General features: G+C 41.2%; 1 protein-coding gene across 1 annotated transcript; it reads left to right on the top strand.

The window, feature by feature from the left end:
* Positions 1 to 3759: 3759 nt before the first annotated feature.
* On the top strand, positions 3760 to 14828 carry st14a (ST14 transmembrane serine protease matriptase a). The gene is made up of 19 exons (XM_083695408.1): positions 3760 to 4092; positions 8133 to 8292; positions 8446 to 8576; positions 8747 to 8817; positions 8979 to 9148; positions 9388 to 9423; positions 9603 to 9837; positions 10197 to 10339; positions 10506 to 10609; positions 10745 to 10857; positions 10976 to 11109; positions 11261 to 11365; positions 11590 to 11697; positions 11808 to 11924; positions 12030 to 12152; positions 12282 to 12465; positions 12614 to 12885; positions 13060 to 13196; positions 13300 to 14828. Exons 1-19 carry the CDS (start codon positions 4045 to 4047, stop codon positions 13456 to 13458), a joined length of 2550 nt encoding a protein of 849 aa, XP_083551534.1. The 5' UTR covers positions 3760 to 4044; the 3' UTR covers positions 13459 to 14828.
* Positions 14829 to 16253: the final 1425 nt, after the last annotated feature.

Here is a 16253-nt window from a genome sequence, read left to right as displayed (position 1 = left end):
TGACTGCAGGACTATGAGGACAAAGCTTACAGTAAAATGTCAGTACTCTAAACACAGCACATATGCTAAGCATAGACTAACACACATGTGGTGTCAAGTTTGAGCTGAAGCAAGTCCACTAATAAGTATGAGCAAGAACAATAGTTGAACTTGCTGAAGCAAGACTTATCAAATCCCGGAACGCGTTTATTGCAGGAGCGTGCAAAATGTTGAGCCTTTTGGCCCAGGCTGCTGATCCAGTTTTTCCCGAATCAAGGGTAGATTACATAGATACAGGTGGATGGCAAAAACAGTGCTAGTAGTATCTTAAAAGTAATTGGAATAAAAAAATAACTATTGACCATGCCAAAAGAGTTGAAAAGAAAGGTTTTGAGTGAGGAAAAGTAGGGTTCAATTCTGGCTTTACTGGCAGAGGGATACAGTGAGTGTCAGGTTGCTTTTATCCTTAAAATTTCAAAGACGGCGGTTCATAAAAACAAGGTCAAGCAGCAGACATTAGGGACAACAAAGCTACAGACCTGCAGAGGGCGAAAACGACTCTCCACTCACCGGGATGACCGCCAACTCATTCGAATGTCACTCAACAACCGTACGATGACATCAAGTGACCTACAAAAAGAATGGCAAACGGCAGCTGGGGTGAAGTGCACGGCGAGGACGGTTCGAAACAGGCTCCTAGGGGCAGGGCTGAAGTCGTGCAAAGCTAGAAAAAAGCCCTTCATCAACAAGAAGCAAAGAAGAGCCAGGCTGAGGTTTGCAAAAAACCATAAGGATTGGACCGTAGAGGACTGGAGTAAGGTCATCTTCTCTGATGAGTCCAATTTTCAGCTTTGCCCAACACCTGGTCGCCTAATGGTTAGACGGAGACCTGGAGAGGCCTACAAGTCACAGTGTCTCGCACCTACTGTGAAATTTAGTGGAGGATCGGTGATGATTTGGGGGTGCTTCAGCAAGGCTGGAATCGGGCAGATTTGTCTTTGTGAAGGACGCATGAATCAAGCCACGTACAAAGTTGTCCTGGAAGAAAACTTGCTTCCTTCTGCTCTGACAATGTTCCCCAACTCTGAGGAATGTTTTTTCCAGCAGGACAATGCTCCATGCCACACAGCCAGGTCAATCAAGGTGTGGATGGAGGACCACAAGATCAAGACCCTGTCACGGCCAGCCCAGACCTGAACCCCATTGAAAACCTCTGGAATGTGATCAAGAGGAAAATGGATGGTCACAAGCCATCAAACAAAGCCGAGCTGCTTGAATTTTTGCGCCAGGAGTGGCATAAAGTCACCCAACAGCAATGTCAAAGACTGGTGGAGAGCATGCCAAGACGCATGAAAGCTGTGATTGTAAAACAGGGTTATTCCACCAAATATTGATTTCTGAACTCTTCCTAAGTTAAAACATTAGTATTGTGTTGTTTAAAAATGAATATGAACTTGTTTTCTTTGCATTATTCGAGAACTGAAAACACTGCATCTTTTTTGTTATTTTGACCAGTTGTCATTTTCTGCAAATAAATACTTTAAATGACAATATTTTTATTTGGAATTTGGGAGAAATGTTGTCAGTAGTTTATAGAATAAAACAAAAATGTTCATTTTACTCAAACACATACCTATAAATAGTAATTCTAGAGAAACTGATAATTTTGCAGTGGTCTCTTCATTTTTTCCAGAGCTGTATATTGAAGTAGCTATCCAACTTTTTGAACTACTTATCCAACTTTTCAATCGCAAAATCTCTGAAAAGTGTTATTTTTTTCCCCGACAACACATATGCTAATTTACGATCCATAAAGCTAGCTAGATACATATTAGCTAAATTACATCCCAAAACATCCGGTACTTTTACGCTTCAAGTCTATTTTCCTCGGCAGCAAGAGCGTTGTGGAGGCGTAGATGCAGAGAAATAAGCACATCATATAAAATATAAATTCACAAATAATCTCAATCTTACTAAAAAAAAAAAAAAAAGTGGAAAAGTAAAAAAGAAAGTAGACTTGCAAAAATCACCCTGCATACATTGAATGGTTCGGTATCGCATTTTACGTTTAAAAAAGATAAACAGTGTTGACGCATTTGTTGATGTCATGCAGGTATAGGCAACTTCAAATAATTGATTAGTTGTTGAGGTTTCAAGAATACAGACTCCCGTTCTGAAGTGTAGCAAAAAAAAAAATCTGATTGCTTCCCTTCATTAAATATAGCCTATTTTGTCATCCGATTAACGTTTGTGGCAGCACAATGCCTCGCTCTTGGTGCAGCACCCTGAAAACTGTTAATGGAGCTATGATGGTACGTTCTCGTTTCGGTGTTGGTGTAGTTTCAGCATCAAGGCATTTACATGCTTCTGCTGTTAGCGGTGCGCAACACTGTCTCAAGCACTGTGTAACTCATACTTCGGTGTAGCCTACACAGTGGTGTCATTTGGCTTTCAGCTGCAGTCAGTGGCTTGTTAACAAACCAAGCTAACTAGTTAACTAGTTAACCAAGCTAATTAGTTAACTAACCGAAAAATCAAGAGAGCTGCACGACCCCCTGTGCAATCTCCTCTGCAACAGTTGGGCGAAATTCGCAAACCTACGCAGAGCCTTGTTGTCGGTGAATCATGACTGGAAAGACGCTCATTTGAAGTTTTCGTTTCATTTGGTCAGTTCGATTTGAGTCTGAGGTGAGTCAGACACTGACTGAATGAAAGTCTAGTACCTGGGCTGAAGGTATTATCAGGTCGTCAGTACCAAAGGTTGAGTAAAAAAAATAAACGACATACCTACTGAAAGGACTAGCCAGCTAACTATAACCTACAGTGCCTTGCGTAAGTAATGGGACAGAGAAGGATATTTTCTTTTTTTGGCTCTACACTGCATACATTTGGATTTTAAATGTATTAAATGACCCAAAATATACTGCCATAGCAACAAATGAGTTTTTTAGAGTCAAAAAGTGGAAAGGTCTTCTTCAGATTTAAATCCAACTGAACATGCATTTCATTTCCTGATGACAAGAGCCCTTAAAACAAACAACAACTGAAGATGGCTGCAGTACAGGCCTGGCAGAGCATTACCAGAGAAGATACCAGATTGTGTCTGGTGGGTTCAGTGGGTCGCAAACTTCAGGCAGTTATTCCATGCAAAGGATTGTCTACTGAATACTAAACACAATTGCTTATTTTGGACATTTGATAAATCTGTCCCATTACTTTTGGGTAAAATGAAAAAAAGGGGGCTATGCATTAAACGTGGTGTCATTTCAGAATGGTGAAACCAATATGTACACAAATATAATCAAATAAAAGATGAGGATCTCTACTTTATCCTCATAGTAATTGTTTGATATCATATCCAAACTTTTGGAGTGTAGAGCCGAAAGAAGAAAACATGCCTCACTGTCCCATTACTTACGCAGGGCACTGTACATATATTTGTGTTATTATCCAATCTGTGTTATGACTAAATCGGTTTTTTTGGGTCAAATAGTTAGTGCCGCCTCAGAAATGTGATGTGCCTGGCCGGCGCCTCCCATTCTCGTTCCATTTACAATTCCTAATTTCCACACTGGCATCACTCTTCCAACAATCACTCAATTTAGTTGAATATTACGTGTTACAATATATTAGCGCGGTTAACGCCTCCTCCTTCCCCCACAAGACGACAACACCTGTAAACTACACAGGAAGTTACAGGTGAGTATCGCTCAAACAGGTACGCCCTTCGTAATCTTAATTTCCCCGGAAAACATTTTTTGTCACGCAGATAGTCGACTCTCAGTGAGACAAGGCACATTGTCGGAGGAACCTACAATACAATCCCAACATTTATTGGAACACAAACTAATCTTAATTGTTTTCAATTATCTCTTTTGGCTGTGTTGTCCGCATATGTGGTTTACCTGCTTTCGTCAACAAACAGCACGATTTCTTTGAAGACAAAGGGCCTACATTCACCTTGGAATTTGTCGAGAGTACTGAAACCAGGGGCAGAGCCCCCACGGAAGAACAGAAGTGAGAACACAGGTTGTGTTTTTTTCATACTCGCGGGTGTCAACAGCTATGGAGGACTACAGGGACAGCGGAATGCGATTCACACCGAAGTCCCAGGTATTATTCTGCTAACGTCTCTCTCTCTCTCTCTCTCTCTCTCTCTCTCTCTCTCTCAATTTGAAATAGTAGCTCTAAGCACCTGTCTCGTTGAAGCTTTCACGAATAGTGACTAATGAATAGCGAAGAGACTATCAGGAAAGAGAAAGCTGCTTTGACCTGCATTTTCTTGACCCGCATCAGTCAGATTTTCTGTACAGGATTTACTTGACTGTCTTAATTTAGATTACACAAAGAAACCCGGAAACAATTTACATTAAATTGCCCCTGTCCTATTAGTCAATGTTCCACAACAATATTATTTTTAACAATATTATGATTGAATAATAATAATGTTGTTCTACAGTGAAGGCTGCACTGGCTCAAGCAATTTCAGCTGTTCTTTGAGCAAATTTTCTGAAGATCTTTAGGGTTGCATCACAGTCTTAACCTAAGGATGTTATTGCAACTGACTCCAATATCCAAAAATTGCTCTGCTAACAATTAGAATAAAATGTAGCTCATCAGAGAGGCACTGCAAAGAGATGGAGTGTATTAAGCCAATCAGAGAACCCTCAACAAAGAGATGCATGGATTCCACGACCCTGTCATGACATGTTCCCAGTACTCTACCTCCACAGGGAATAGCAAAGCACCCAATGTTTATCCCAAACCCGCAGAATAATGAGGAAAATAGGTTGAACAATTTATTAGTTAGAATTAGGTATTGAATTGGGTATCTTCTTTAAAAAAGTATTCTCTTTCCAAATAGTCTAATTTAACAGCTGTTTGTGTCTGGCAGCTATTCTGGGGTCTTAAAGACACTTGGGATATGATGTCATAGCAAAACGAGCAGGGCGATGCTGCCAGAGACAAAAACGGGAATGCAACAGACAAGAGAATAGAGCGTGTTGTGATTGAATGAGATTGGCGCGTGCACTCTGCCATCTTATGTTGGAGGGCAGTGAAACGAGTGGACACTGTCTGTTCGCTATTGTTTACTACAATATCTTTGATTGCACAGTTGCTCTGTTTTCACAGAGTCCCAGATATATCCCAGAGTCTACCTTTAAAGAGGAACTGAAGCCTAAAACACAACTTTTTTTGTTAAATACGGTCTATGTAGCATTGGTCATAGTCATACACATCAATTCTAGCCCCAAAGCTGCGCCTCTCCTTTCCCTGACAAATTTGAAGGTTGATCTTTGGATGTACATCAAACCACACCTCCAAGAAACAAATCTCGTTCTCAAGTGCAGTCCCTTTTTAACTGTGATCCAAAGATTGTCTGTAAAATTCTATGACAGAATACCTTTTGATTGACAGACAAGTTTACTAGACAGGCCTGCCAAATGGGGGTTGCCCAATTTTACAGTGGAACCCTGTTGTTCCTACTCCCTCTGCACTAGTAAACAGTCCAAGCAAGGTTAGTGTCACACAGATAGTTGAATGTCTTGGATGCTGTGTTGTAAATGGGTAATTCCACAGAGCAGAATGACCCTCAACTGTTCACTTTCAAACATATGCCACACAAACTATATAACTCTATGCACAAGGACTACTTCTAACAATTCCAACTGAAAAAAAACACACATTTACTTTAAAAACTGTGCAGCTTCAAAGTTCAATAACAAAATGACCCTAAAATCTCCCTGGGTTGGTTATGTAACCACATTTCCCTAAAACTGTTAAATATCTGCTCCAAATTAAGATTCAAATATGTCTGGGGAAAGAGTGGGGTGTTAGCTATCATATGATACCTTGAGTTTGAAAATAGCTGTTTTGGCTATTGAGCTACAGTAAGTGAAGTGGATTTACATCCGGTAACAACAAATGTAGAAATATACAATAGATCTCTCTCATTAAGGTAATAATGTATTATTTTATCAACTTACCGTATATATAACATTCAACAATTAATTGATAAAAACTCACAATACACAACAAACATAAAAACAAAAATGTAATGTGATTTCAATCACTGACAATTGTGGTTTTCAGTGTCTTTTTCTTCATAATACCACAAGTAACTAGCCTACACTTTTGGCAGCAAATACAAGTAGGCCTATGTCATGTAGACACACACAGAGAGACACCCAATCTGCTCCTAGTTTGCCCCCCGCAAATTAAAATGTTCTTTATTGTCTGCAACCGGTGTTGAAAGAATCCTAATAATCGGTCTCAGGGACATCACACCTTATGTGTCAGTGCGATAAATCCCTTGATGTCCTTTTTGTAGAAGTGCAACATGTATGTCATCATTATCAATGGAAGTTACTTGCGCTCCATATTTGTGCATGAGATGAGGATGTTGATGCAGTGTTTGGTGAGGATGTTGATGCCGTGGTTTGTATGATTTCACACTGTTTTTCGGCTGTCCCTGTGGAAGAACCTTTGTGAAAAGGGTTCTACATGAAACCCAAAAGGGTTCCTTAAAGGGATCTCCCACAGGGACAGATGAAGAACCCTTTTAGGTTCTGAACAACAGTAAGTGTTCTGTACAGTAAGTGAATGTAGCTGATTCAATTTCAGTTATTCCGTTACCAATTTGATTTGGTAACAGAATGACCAGTTTTAATCACTTATTAATTCATAAACTAAATCGATATCAGTATTTAGTAGGTCTACCTATACTTCTTACTTTTGTTAACTTTCACTATCCTTCGCTCCTCATGCAATAGGTGCTACTTTCGCACTGTTACTTGCAATTTATTGAAACGCTTTTGCATAGACAACCTACTTTACAAACACATACAGTACCAGTCAAAACTTTGGACACACCTTGCCAAGAGTGTGCAAAGCTGTCATCAAAGCAAAAGGTGGCTACTTTGAAGAATCTAAAATATAAAACATATTCTGGTTTGTTTAACACTTTTTTGTTTACTACATAATTCCATATGTGTTCCTTCATAGTTTTGATGTCTTCAATATTAATCTACAATGTAGAAAGTCCTAAAAAATAATGAAAAACCATTGAATGAGAAGGTTTGTCCAAACTTTTGACTGGTACTGGTATGTATGTATGTATGTATGTATTATTATTATTATTATTATTATTATTGATGACTTTTGTATTGAGTCAATAGGTCTTGGAAGGGTGCATTCTGGTTAATTCTTATCACCCTGTCAGGCTGAGACTTGTCGGTAAACATTTTTATTTATGTGGTCTATAGGCTAATGCCTGACTTTAATTTATGTTCAGTGCTGGATTATTATCCACCAATGAAGCCACATCAATGAGATCTTAATCTGGTTGTTATATTCTTGCATAATTTGTGTTAATTTAATTCAAAGTTGGATTTCAATAGTGTTATAAATAAGCATTTTTTTAAAATTTTCTGAGCAGTGAACATAGCACTTTCTAATAATTATGTTATACCTCAAGTAGCTGGTTCCTAACAGGTTTGGCAAGACCTAATACCCCCCTCCCCCCTTCCCAGGACGACTTCCTCAGCTGCCATGACTGCTCTACAGAATTGAAATGTATCAGACCGACTTTTGAACAATATTCTTTGATTTTGAACGTGATTGTTCATTGTTCATTGTCTCAGTAGATTGTTCCTAACCAAGGCATAACAGGCCTGCACCATTCTTAGAGTACTGTGTTGTTCATTCTCACTCTTTCACCCCAAATTGTGTCAGGTATTGGGACCTCACTGTGTGATAGTGTAGGTCACAGACAGCTGACATATTCCAGAAATACACATGCACATATGCTCTCTACTGGTTTCGCATATTTCTAGTTGTTTATCTACCTAGTATGCTAGTTGGGAGAGAGAAAACATTCTTTCCATTGTGTTTAAAAAGAAAGTGAAAAGCAGGCACCGCACCACTATTGGTATAGCACCATGCTTGGGACAGTACAGTATTGTTCATCATTTTGTATATGGGGTATTGTGTGTGGATTGATTCTTTTAATTTAATCCATTTTAAATTGAGTCTATAACAAAATATGGAACAAGTGAAGGGATCTGAGTACTTTCCGAAGGCACTGTATATTCAGCTAATCTCTCTCTCTCTTGCTTACTCTGACTCTCTTGCTGTTTCTCTCTCTCACTCAGGACAGGAATTGGGACTCTTCTGTTCAGTTCCTGCCAGCATCAGACACTAAGAACCTGGAGAAAAAGAAGGGACCAGGGAGGGTCGGGGCAGTGATCGGCCTGGTGATCTTTGCTGCTGTTATTGCTCTCATGACTGGGCTGCTGGTTTGGCATTTCCACTGTAAGTACCCCCTCCTTCCACTGCCCAATATCAACCCCTTCCCGGGAAAAAGTAATGTATAAGTAGCCATTATTTTAAATTAGGACCATATTAGTTATTCCAGCTTATAGATTTTTGCCAATGTGTGAAATATTTCTCCATGTAAACCTGTAGTCCGTAAGGATGTGCGGATCAGGAAGATGTATAGTGGCTCTATACGGATCACTAACCATGTGTTTGAGAATGCCTATGAGAACTCCAACAGCACAGAGTTCAGAGCCATGGCTGGGCAGGTGATTAAACAGGTGAGAGATCTCCTGTTGCTCATACTCCTGTTACTCTTATTATCATACGGTAAATACTGCTATGAAAGAGTTCAGACTTTTGTACATCTACAAAACAAGTTTTTTTTGTTATTTGAATTACTGAAAGAATGTTCATTGGCTCACTCATTCCTTTATTTTGTCTCTTTCAGCTTAAAACAATCTATTCCAAGACGCCCCAGCTAGCAAAATATTACATTGGTTCCACTGTTCAAGCCTTCAGGTATGACTGAGTTTGGGGGAGAGATCAGCTGGATGATATTCATCTCAATTTTCCACCATTGCATGGCTATTTATTAATGACAATGTAACCTTCTTAACGTAGGAGTTTGAATGTGTGACCTGTGAACATGCTTCTTTATTCTTTTCTCCTCTTGGTTCCAGTGAAGGCAGTGTGATTGCATACTACCTGTCTGAGTTCAGAGTGCCAGCAGGGCAGGAGGCAGCTGTTGACAGGACCATGTCTTCAATGGACAAGATAGTGGACAAAGAACAGCGCAGTTTGTTAAACAGACCAGGAAACTCTCTGGTGTTTGATGAAGTGGTGTCTGCAGGTAGTGTCAAAACAGCTGCCTTTGGCATGCCTCTATTTTACTACAGAATATCTTGTATGTATATGTATCTCTGTTGCAATCATACTGTCCTTATGATTGTGGCTATCATTTATATGCATCCTGCATTGGTTACGTATGTTAACGAGAAATCTCTCAAGCATGCTCAATATTGTCCTTTTTTATGTAGCTAAAGATCCGTGCATAAGATGTAATCAGAGTTTGTGTCTGTTATCTTGCAGCACTGGACTCTCGTATGTTCACAACATCATTCAGTGGTGAGTTCTGTATTGTTTCTGCACATTGGAGTAAGGAATCATAGGAGGTTTACAAAGACGATTTTCGGGACAGGATTAATCACCATAAAATATTATATAGTATGTACAATTCTGTGAATCATTGTATGGTCGATATCCATATCCTGTGAGCACATGAGTGAGTGTCAGTGTTCCCTTAGATTATTACAGGTACTCAGAACACACCAGGGCCAATACAATTGGTGTGATTCAGTCTCCTGGCTTCCCCAACAAGCCATACACCCCCAACACCCTCATCCAATGGCAGCTGAGAGCAGACCCAGGTCATGTGATTAAGCTGGACTTTGACACCTTCAATCTGGAGGAGGACTGCCGCAATGACTTTGTCAAAGTCTATGACTCACTGGTGGCGATTGAGAGCCGTATCATGGATGAGTGAGTTTGCACTTTGCTTTGCCCACAGGCTGTGGGCAGGTATGAGTAGATGAATAACTACTTCACATTCTGCATAGTTAAACATTCTGTTGTGTTTTTTAATTTGATATTATTGTGAATCTTTTTGAAATCCTGAACACTTATCTATGGGTGGATGGGTTTTGGAAAATTCTGATGTTGGTGAGAAGCTTATCTCTTGAGTGCAAGGCCCTCTACTGGTCAGATGTACTGTATTACAGGTGAAAAGGGTAGAATGAATCCCATGCTCAAATGTTTAGGGCTTGTCTGAGAGTCAAGGCTGGAATTTGTATAATGTTGTTATTTTTATTGTAAAAACTGTGCCTTTACCTTTTTGGCAGGATTTGTGGGTACTACTCACCCAGTGATCATTTGACCTTCCTCTCCTCTCGAAATGTCATGCTGGTAACCTTGGTCACTAATGAAAGGAGGAACTACCCTGGTCTCAGGGCCCATGTTTCACAGATCCCACGGGGCAGCAAAGGTACAGTCCAGTGGGACAGACTGAAGTTCACTCCACACATACCCATTAAAGAGACACTCTGGCAAAATATGGGGGGAAAAACTGCTTTTAGTCTCACATTCTTTAGTTCAGGTGCAAATGCTTAAAATATATTATGTTCTATCCGCTCATTCCTTAATGGTTTTAGATCTAGTGTGTGGTGGTCAACTATCTGGAGAAAAGGGTCACTTCACATCTCCAAACTACCCAAATTACTACCCCCCCAACTCCTACTGTGAATGGAATATCAAGGTAAGAGGGAGCCCCATGAAGGTACAATATGCAGCCACATGTTTTTCACTTCACCAGCACTGAAGTTTTCTGGGATGAAATTAAATTGGAGATTCCCATGTTATTCAAAGTGCCTGTATACTTGTTCTCTCCGAGGTCCCTGCTGGTAAATCTGTAAAAGTGCAGTTCACTCAGTTCCTTTTGTCTGAGCCAGGACAGGAGGACAGTAAAGAATGTAATAAGGACTATGTGGAGATCAACAGGCAGAGGTGAGTTTAGTAATGGTGACATTAGAGCTGGATGCTCTTGTGTTTCTCCTGTCTTCCCATGTGTCTTGTGTATGAAAACGATATTGTGTTAACAGGTATGTCTGTTTCTCTGCCTTAGGCTGTGTGGAGATAAGCCACCCAGCACTGTGATCAGCAGTGATACCAACCAGATGATGGTTGTCTTTTACTCAGATGCCTCCTATGTAGACAGAGGCTTCTCCGCTATGTTTGAGGCCTTTGAGACTAAGGACCGTAAGTAGAAAGTATTATGGCTTTCACTCTCACATTGTCTTTTCAGAAGCCATGTTTTCTTAGAGGCTAATGACAGTGCAGCCTATGACAGGTCTCAGATCACTGTCTCTGCATTCACCTGGCTGACTTCCCCTATTCCCTCCATCCACAGCTTGTCCTAAGAAGTTCCAGTGTAAAAATAAGCGCTGCATTAAGACAGAGCTCAAGTGTGATGGCTGGAATGACTGTGGAGACATGAGTGATGAGTTGAACTGCAGTGAGTACAAATTCTACTTATGCTCTCTCTCTTACACTCTCACACACACAAACACACACATACACTTATTTTATATTGACATGTATTACAAATGCAGGACACAAATACAGGACATTGATACATCGATATCACACATTGCCAATGATCAGCAAAATGGATATTGTTAAATATGCTAATGTTTGCTTGAACGTCTAACCAGAGTATCTTTGTGTATTTGTGTGTAGAATGTACGTCCTCTCAGATCCATTGTAAGAATGGCATATGTAAGCCCTCCTTCTGGCAGTGTGATGGTGTCAACGACTGTGGTGACAATACAGATGAACAGAACTGTGGTGAGACCTGCGGTTTACAGGGTTTCTCAAAGTGTCAGCTTTCTTGACAGAGGAATCAATTGCATGAAAGTGGTCCCTCGTCCTGTTTTCTCATGGCTGGCTGATCTTAGGTGGATGTAAATCTGGAGAGCTGAAGTGTCGGAACGACAACTGTGTGTCTGAGAAGAAGCGCTGTGATGGCAGAGACGACTGTGGGGATGGTTCAGATGAGCTGGACTGTGGAAGAAGTGAGAACCGTTTACCCTCAGATAACACAGATAGGATGCCACACTGATGTGCCTGTGTTTATGGCTAGTGATTGTTCATTTGGATTTTTCCTCTCCTCTCCCCAGCAACCGATATTACATGCACAGATTATACCTACAGATGTAAAAACAATAAGTGCATTAGCAAGGTGAACCCAGAGTGTGACGGGACATCAGACTGTGAGGATGGATCTGATGAGGCCAACTGTGGTACGAGATACATTGTCCCATTCCCTTATAAAACTTCATGGGTAAACTGCTCTTGACCCTAAAATGAGGTTTGAATATACATACTGTTCAGCTTTTCATATGATATGAAAATGATATTCTAACTGGCAGATTGTGGGAGGAGTTCATTTAAGACGTCGCGCATTGTGGGTGGTCAGGATGCAGAGGAAGGGGAGTTTCCATGGCAGGTCAGCCTCCATGTCAAGAATTCAGGTCATGTGTGTGGGGCCTCCATCATTAACGAGCGCTGGCTCGTCACCGCTGCTCACTGTGTGCAAGATGATAGCAAAATCAGGTACGTTTCCCATCAACTACATCTCATCCCTCTGCATGCATATCTATTCCACTGCTGGGTGTGCAGTCACTAATGCTGCTTCAATCTACCGTTTGATGTAAGAGATCTGATTTGGATACAATATTGACATTTATGTGTGTGTTCACAGATTCTCCCAGCCTAATACCTGGGAGGCCTATCTGGGCCTTCATATCCAGAAACAGAATGGTAAAACTGTTGTGAAGAGGAACCTGCGGCAGGTCATCCCACACCCCTATTACAACGGATACACGTTTGACAACGACATTGCCCTGATGGAGCTGGACAGTCCTGTGGCCTTCACTGACTATATTAGGCCCATCTGCCTGCCCTCTGCTCAACATGACTTCCCATCCGGCAACTCTGTCTGGATCACTGGCTGGGGAGCCACGCGAGAGGGAGGTGAGTCTGGAGGCGGTGCTGGTTTATAGGCCTGTCCTGTCGCGGTTGTAAAAACTTGCTTCATGATCACACCTGATGTGAGACAATGTGCTCACAATAGTTCTTATGTTAAAACATTACTATGACATAATACTACTATTGATGATAATAAAGTACTCTTCATGGATGTTCCAGGATATGGTGCATCAGTGCTCCAGAAGGCCCAGGTCCGCATCATCAACAGCACCGTCTGTGACCGTCTGATGAGTGGGAAGCTCACCTCCCGTATGGTGTGTGCTGGGGTGCTGAGCGGTGGGGTGGACGCATGCCAGGTACTGTCCCTGCTCCCAGAAGTCTTCACTACCCTTCCCCATATAACTCTGATCAATCTATTCTCACATACACTCTCTCTCTCTGTCTCCCCCTCTCTCTCAGGGGGATTCTGGTGGCCCTCTCTCCAGCCCTGGTGGGAGTCGTATGTTCCTGGCTGGAGTGGTGAGTTGGGGTGATGGATGTGCCCGCAGGAACAAGCCTGGCATCTACACAAAAGTGACCAAATTCCGTGGCTGGATCAAAGAGAAAACAGGGGTGTAGGTCACAGGAAAATGGTTGCACAGTGAGGAATGATAAGGACACCTGATGACATGGACAAGACAGATTACGGTTTCATCCAAGGCCCACCTACCCTTTGTAGATGATAAACTCATGGACAATGGACTGGTTCCTTTGAAACTCATTTGCATCACAAACAAATAATATACCTTTATCTCATAGTGTATTTTTATGAGGGGGATTGCTGGTTGGGCTCAAATGTTTTAAGCAATGTAAATAGATGTAAAAATGTTGTGTTGTAGGTATATTTGTTTTGAATTTACAATACGCTGATAAAGTGGAACGTCACTGGAGACACCCTAACAAACGTTCAGTGCTGCAAAAATGACATGAAATATACTCCCACCATAATATAATTGAATATTCTCTATTATTTAGCTTTCCCCATCATCCTATAAACGGAGAGTGTAAAACTGCACAGGTTATAATTATGTATTTTTAAAAATCGGGTAAACAATATTAGCATCTAGTCATGTTAGCCATGTTACTTGTACTAGCACATGTCTCAAATATCAAATAAAAATATTTTATCATGCCCAACAATCCAGCTTAAATAGCTATATTTACAGTCTCCTATGGAGCTTTATATACAAGCTTGCTATGTTTGTCTCCAAATATTTTCGTTGTCATGGTATTCTTTGATTTCATCACAATCACTTTACCAGCGCATTGGTCAGCACAATATTGTCTCATTGTAAGCATAGTTATTTGAGCAAAATAGTTACATGTGTGTAATGAGGCTAAATATACATCTAGCGATAGATTCCTTCGTTTTCTGTCCAATAGTTTTATTCTTTATTTCTTTCGTATTTTTATTCTTAGATAACTTTCACTGATATTCTACAACAGTGGCCTAAATGTGAACTCTCCCTTTTGTTGTCTTTTGCTCCACTGAGTTGCAAATAGAGGATGGCAAATAGACAGTGAGCAAAAGCTCCATCCTACCTCCTATGGTTTGGTATCTAAGCATTTGCTTCATCACAACTATTGTTCAAATATCAGTGATGCAAAGTACTCTTGGCTTGAAGGGAAATGTGCCTTTTTAAAATATGATTATTCTTGTGGCCTTTTTCCTTAGACCTATTCACTTTTATTTCTCTTCAGGGATTGCATTTTTATTTTTAACTGATGTAAAATGTGTTTTTAACTGAATAAAGCCTTACTAAAGGTAATGAAACAGATGCTGTGGTTTGATCATTGTGCTATCTAACTATTCAATAAGAATGCCCAAATGTAGTTGTACTATAAACTAACATGTTAATAAAGGTAAATGGGATTGTACAGTAGTTTACCAAATCAACCATTGTACGTATTTTAAGTCCTCAAAAATTAAATATTGCCAACAATTTGTATTTCTTGCCTGTTTTCTCTGTGTAATTAGATTAGATTAGATTTGATTAGATTCAACTTTATTGTCATTGTGCAGAGTACAAGTACAGAGACAACGAAATGCAGTTAGCGTCTAACCAGAAGTGCAAAATAGCAGAAAGTGCAATGAACAGTATTTACAGGTAGTGCAATATATGATCAGTAGTAGTGCAGTATAATATAGCAGTGCAGTATAGCAGTATATGAGTAACAGTAGCATTATAGCAGAATAAATAGTTACAGTATGAACAGTGTAGCAGCATATGAGCTGTATGGGTAATGCAGTATATATGTATTAACAGTAGCATGAGGTAGATAGCAGAATAAATATAAATATGGAATGCCGTATAAACAGGTATATACAGTATGTGCAGTAGTATTAAAGAAAATATAAGGATATGTGCATTATGTGCAGTATGAACAGTATGGACAGGTATGTACAGAAGAGCAGTGGTATGAGTAAGAGCAGGGGAGGGGAGTGGAGTATAGTGCAATACTGCAATTGTCCGGGGGGGGGGGGGGGGGGGGGGGGGGGGGGGGGTTGCAGGGGTAGTAGGTTGTCAGGTCGGTGCAGTGTTCAAGTTCAGTAGGGTGACAGCCGCAGGGAAGAAGCTGCCTCTGAACCTACTGGTTCGGGTGCGGAGAGACCTGTAGCGCCTCCCGGAGGGGAGTGGGGTGAAAAGTCTATGGTTGGGGTGAGAAATGTCCTTGACGATGCTGCGTGCCTTACGCAAGCATCGTTTGCCCTGGACAGCCTCGATGGAGGGGAGTGAGGAACCGGTGATGCGTTGGGCAGTTTTCACCACCCTCTGCAGTGCTTTCCGGTCCGATGCCGAGCAGTTGCCATACCATACTGTGACACAGTTGGTAAGGATACTCTCGATGGTGCAGCGGTAGAAATTCACCAGGATCTGAGGAGACAGATGGACCTTCTTTAGTCTCCTCAGGAAGAAGAGACGCTGGTGAGCCTTCTTTATCAGGGTGGAGGTGTTGAGGGTCCAGGAGAGGTCCTCAGAGATGTGGACACCCAGAAACTTGAAGCTGGTGACTCGCTCCACCTCAGTCTCGTTGATGAGGATGGGTGTGTGTGCGCCAGCTTTAGACTTCCTGAAGTCCACAATGAGTTCTTTGGTCTTCTTGGTGTTGAGAGCCAGGTTATTGTCGTTGCACCACACTGTTAGGTGCTGGACCTCCTCCCTGTAGGCCGACTCATCGTTGTTGCTGATGAGACCGATCACCGTTGTGTCGTCTGCAAACTTAACAATGGTGTTTGAGCCATGTACAGGTGTGCAGTCGTAGGTGAAGAGGGAGTAAAGGAGGGGGCTCAGCACACAGCCTTGTGGAACGCCGGTGTTCAGGATGAGGGTTGAGGAGGTGTGGTTGTGAAGCCTAACAGACTGCGGCCTGTT

This window comes from Argentina silus (assembly GCF_951799395.1).
Source record: "Argentina silus genome assembly, chromosome: X".
Taxonomy (NCBI): Eukaryota; Metazoa; Chordata; class Actinopteri; order Argentiniformes; family Argentinidae; genus Argentina; species Argentina silus.
Note: the sequence above shows the minus strand (reverse complement) of the source record. Positions and strands in the feature narration are given on the sequence as shown.